The sequence below is a fragment of the Pundamilia nyererei genome, unplaced genomic scaffold (assembly GCF_000239375.1).
Source record: "Pundamilia nyererei isolate P.nyererei 1_Seehausen unplaced genomic scaffold, PunNye1.0 scaffold00158, whole genome shotgun sequence".
NCBI lineage: Eukaryota > Metazoa > Chordata > Actinopteri > Cichliformes > Cichlidae > Pundamilia > Pundamilia nyererei.
Genome location: NW_005187559.1, coordinates 960,395 through 965,766, shown reverse-complemented (window position 1 = coordinate 965,766; position 5,372 = coordinate 960,395). Strand labels below are relative to the sequence as shown.

Genomic DNA, 5,372 nt, shown 5'->3' with positions numbered 1-5,372 from the left:
TTTTTTTTTTCCTGTGTTGCACGCCGGTTGCCTAGGCCGGGGTGTAACAGTATGTAAGGTTAAACTTTCCACAGTACATCCACTTAAGTAAGTAACCAAACACATAAAGTCACCCTTACCAATAATGTTGGTAAGGGTGACTGTTCCTTGAAAAAAGTAACACAAACAGACAACTGACTCATCAATGATAAGTAGAGCTACCCGAGGCTGAGACTCAAGCAGAAGAAAATTAAAAGTTGTTTTGGTTTTTTTATGGCTTGAAAGATTGAAGAAAAATATGTTTAATAATTCAACAAGAGTCGCACCTTCAACACATGTACATTCAAATTTTGGAACAGGCTCAACATTGCTGTTGTTCAATAGTTTTTATCCACTCTCAAAAGTCATTTTATGGCTTTAATATTTCCAGCTGATAAGGAGACTTATGGCATTTCAAATGTGCGTCCAAATGCTTTAAACATCCGCTTTGTCTGTAATGACAGTATCAAACTGCAGAGCATTGTTTTTACTAAAATTCAGCATTTTATGATGAAAATATGGCTGCTTTTTTTTCCACTGTAACACCCCCCTCAGTGCCATTTTTTAGGATGATATTCTTGGAGATTCATTTTTTTTTATATTTATGCTTTTGGAGTGAGGGTATCTAATACGCACGTTGTCACTGTGTTTTGTACTACCAGCTTTGAGGTCTCTGCTTTTACTTTGAGAAGTCTGGTTTTATTTTGTCTCGTGAGTGTGTGTTTTTCAAAGGAGATCTTCATCAGTTTGATTTTGTTACCACAAACTTTGTGTAAAGTTCACAACAGAGGTAAAGAGATGTAAACACACCAGTTTAAGGAGGCATGCAGGGGTTGGACCAGCTGCACATGACAGGTGAAGAAGAGAGTGTTGGGGGAGATGTGCAACAGAAGCAGAGGGAACATTTTACAAGATGATAAATGGCAGCTTTAGATGATTACGGATTTTGTTGACAAGATTAAAAGACATGTCCATCAGAGTTCGGCAACATTTCAGTTTGATTGAATTAAAGTTTTTTTTAAACTACACAGGGTTTATTTTCTCCTTTGATAGTAATCATATTGAACATTTCAGTGATAGGGATGGGTACCAGTACCAGTTCTGACATAAATGGTAGTAACCAGACCGAAAAGCAGCGCACATTTCGGTGCTTTTTTTTCCTGAGCTGTGATACACTTTAGATTCTAGCCAATCATTTTACGTTTCCGAGGATAGCAGGCGGGGCCAGGTATGTACGTTCTTTTAGAGCAGAGCTACAGATTAAAAATGACCAAGGCAAAGCGGTCAAAAGTCTGGCTGTACTTCACAGCAAAATATGCAAACTCAGCAGCCTGCAACAAGTGATTTAAGGTAATACTGTCAAAGGAGGTAACACCTCAAATCTGATGAAACACCTGGCGATGCATAGCGTTTTTTTTAAAAGCCGAGAAATGCGCCGTATTTGATAGCTTGCTGCGAGACCTCACACCGAGCACATCTACTGCGGGTGGGTTGCCTGTTATCGGACCCGGAGTTAGCAACATCCCCCAAAAACACGAAGAGGAGAGTCTTGGCCCCTAGCTCTGCCAGTGTAGCAGAAATGATGACGGATGATGATGGCAGCAGCAGCCATTCTTCTCTACATGAGTAGCTTAATGTTGTTCATGTGTAATTTACGTTGAGTAGGCTAACCACGTTATTACATTAATGTATGTAAGGTGAACTAGCAAACATCATCATAGCTACATGCGGCTGTCTTCTTGTTTGATGGCAGATACTCCCTTCACCCTGGCCAAAAAGGCTAAAATGACCAAAGAAAAAGTGGAAAACAGCTAAACATGAGAGGTTTTTGGACAAAGTTTGTGTTTTTTCCATTGTTTAAGCACTGCTTCCAGCCAAGAGTGATGCCATATATGCCGTATAGCTGCAGAAAAGGCTAACATTGTTATCTTTTTACAAAAAAACAGCTGAACATGAGAGGTTTTTGGACCAATTTTGTGTTCTCCATTCTTTAAGCACCGGTTTAAGCACCGTTTAAGCACCGGCACCGTTTCAAAAGTACCGGTTTGGCACCGGTATCGGATAAAACCTAAACGATACCCATCCCTAGTCAGTGATGGAAACAAGAATATAAAGAAAAATGCTAAATGTGTGTCTAATTAAACTGTTCCTGTGAACCTTAGAGCTTATATTATATTTTTACATGTTGTAGTGCCATTTGTGGGAGCATTCCAAGTTGCTATACATCAATACAACCATTATAGCCCAAATTTTAATAATATGTATGCATTAAGTGCATAGTAATTACATAAATTGCAAAAAAGTGCAATAAGCTAAAAAGAAAAAAAAGAAAATCGCTTTTGATTTTTTAACATATATTTCTAGTTAGAGAAATTTAAGAGGCTTATGCCTCAAAACTGTAAATACAAAAAAGTTGCACAAAATAGTTTCCCACCACAGGAAATTTATTTTGAATATCTTCATAGTTTTATTTTTGAAATACACCAATTTTTATATACATTTTTATATACATTATTGCAGGCAAACCAGCATGTGAAATGGATGTAACAATTCCAGACTGGGCACCAACACTGCACACGGGCCTCTAAAAACATACTAAATTTCTATCGTTGTACACTAATCCGCACATAACTTCGATATGAATCACACACCTGTCATTGGAATATTGGTGTACATTTACCTTATGTGTATGCACCTTGAGAGCAAACTGCTGCTGAAGCTTAACCATCACCTCACCGAGTGAAGAAAGGGCACATTTTTGCTAAATATGCAGAAAAAAATGCACACTTATACAATTTATGGTAAACTGAGCTGCCTTGTATGTACATATGTTGAAGATGCCTCGTTCTGTTTTCTCTGAAGCTGCTGTGCCATTTGGAGCAAAAATGAATCTAAAGTTTACAGCATATCTTGTCACTGGAAATTGTTTGCACTGTTTATATATTACTTACTGTAGGTATTGGTGAAAAAAGCCTGTTTGAAAAATGTTGTGAAAATCTGAAATCTTGAAATTAGAATTGTTGTGCCTTATTTTGTGGATCTTTTTACATATATTCCTTTGGAAAATACTAAAATTTGTATATTTATTTTGTTTGTCTGATAGCATTTATTTATAAAATAAATCGGACATTTCATACAGTTACTCGCTACTTGAGTAGTCTTTTCACCAAGTACTTTTTTACTCTTACTCGAGTAACTTTTTTGACGACTACTTTTCACTTTTACTTGGGTAATAATATTTTAAAGTAATGCTACTCTTACTTGAGTACAATTTTTGGATACTCGACCCACCTCTGGTCATAGCCCCTCTAGGAGTTCGGAGTTAAGAGGTCAAGAGTTAATGTTTCCATTTTAACACCTCCAGATTTGACATAGAAACACTAATTTTTAACACTTGGTTTTAACTACTATCATTTTACACCTCAGAGTTACATTAAAAGAATGTGACTCTACTTAGAGAAGACTACTAACACCAATACATTTAACACTTTTGAATTTGCTGTGTACTAATTTTGTTAACCAGTAACTTTCCTTGCATAGTTTTTGCAAACAACCTGACAAAAACAACATGATCATCGAATAAAAAGGATTGCGCAAAAACTATGATGAAATATCTTGATGCTTTTATCACTGAACAATGAAAATAAAAATATTCTTGAGAGAATAGATCCAGTCAGAGCTATTTAAGTTTTGGAGAAAGGCAGGACAAGTTTGAAAGTAAGACCTACCCAGGAGGTAAGACCATTCAAGGATTACTGCCACCCTGTGCCACACGTTTATGCACGCCTCTGCTCCACCCACAGTTAAAAGTAAGAGAGTTGTATCGAAGAGAAAGAACTTGGAGCTTTCCCTCAACGGGTAAACAAAGTCTATCTTTTCATGCTCTCTGTATTAAGTTCACACTGGAAGTATGGCACTCTATAAGGACGAAAGCCAGGACGACGGACCAGAATGCCCGGTATGTTACGAGTATCTTTCTGGGACCGAACGAACTTTAAGCTGCGGACATGTTTTCTGCCACGATTGTCTCGTCAAAACGCTGGTGACCATCAACAGCGATGGAAATATCAGAAACACGATCGTTTGCTCGATCTGCCGACATCTTACATTCATCGAAAAACAAAATGAAGCGCTGAACTCACTCGAAGCCGATAATGATCCGAAAGAGCGGCAGACCCTGAAGGTGCCTCTCCCTTTGCCGGTGGGACAGCAGCAGAGCGCACGGCGCGCCTCAGGAGACAGTTTACGGAGTGAAGTTTACTGTATCACTCGCTGCTTTAGAGGCTTTTCTCAGCGAGCTCGCCGACAGAAGCGGATCAGCCCCTGCCAAAAGGGATCCCAGATATTCATCATAAGCGCCCAAGGGCGACCCATGACTGAAGGAGATGCGCCCGGTGTTGTAATACATGCGGCTCGCCCCCAGCGCAGGCGTAGGATTTGCACGACAACGGGATGGTTGTTCTGCCTGCTGTCTTTGTTTGTTTTACTCGCAGTGACAGCTTCGGTTTTTCCCTGGATTGTACTGATGTAGCCCAGCGATCCGCATGCCTCGGTCAAAGAATTGAGTAATTTACTGACATTTAAAGAAAGACACGCGATTGGCTGTATTCAGTGTCCAGAATTACTGAAAATGGAGTGATGTGCTTTAGTTGGAGTGAGGATTTTTAAGATGTTATCAGTTTCCTTCCTTGATTCTTTGGAAAAGTTTATACACGTGACTTGTCCTTTACTGAGAATCGCCAAGCAAGTGTTTATCTTAGGAAGCCTCAAACAGTAAAACCTTTTGTTCTGCAATCTTGTCTGACGTGTTCAACCTGCTGGAGAACCACATATCATAGCCCATAGATAGTAAATCCAATAAAAGTGGACACAGTAACGTAATTAAACTATTAAAAAGGTGAAGAAAACAATCACTTTGCTGTTAGAGCTGCTAACTTTAGTTGTGTTACCCTGTTTGTTGTTCAACACCCTGTTTCCAAGCAGGAGCAAATACCTTTGTGCGCAAAGCCAAGCTGCACATTCAACCCCGATCTCAGGATTGTTTAGTTTGTCTGCATTTGCCCAAAAAAGAAAGTCGAAATGGTACATTTAATATGAACTTGACCTTGGTTTATTTATTTTTGCAGACAAAATGAGATGATAGAACTTAAAAAACACACATACTTGCAAATGATATATTAAAAATATACACTAAGTTTAACATTAAACGTTTGAGCAAACTGTTAAAACACTTGTATATGGCAGTGCAGGTGGAGCCTCATGACAAATGCAAAGACTCATTTTGACAGTGTGCTGTGCAGTTATCACCACCATACTGGGAAACCCATACACTCCTAGTTTCTGTCAGTCTCTGG

General features: G+C 38.8%; 1 protein-coding gene across 1 annotated transcript; it reads left to right on the top strand.

Annotated features, from left to right (window-relative positions):
* The first annotated feature begins 3,841 nt into the window (after positions 1 to 3,841).
* On the top strand, positions 3,842 to 5,129 carry LOC102194276 (RING finger protein 222). Its single transcript, XM_005745418.1, has one exon. The coding sequence runs from the start codon at positions 3,929 to 3,931 to the stop codon at positions 4,547 to 4,549; it is 621 nt and encodes a 206-aa protein (XP_005745475.1). The 5' UTR covers positions 3,842 to 3,928; the 3' UTR covers positions 4,550 to 5,129.
* Positions 5,130 to 5,372: the final 243 nt, after the last annotated feature.

What these genes read in the sequence shown, in the direction of transcription:
- LOC102194276 (XM_005745418.1), top strand. Translation starts at nt 3,929, where the DNA reads ATGGCACTCTATAAGGACGAAAGCCAGGACGACGGACCAGAATGCCCG.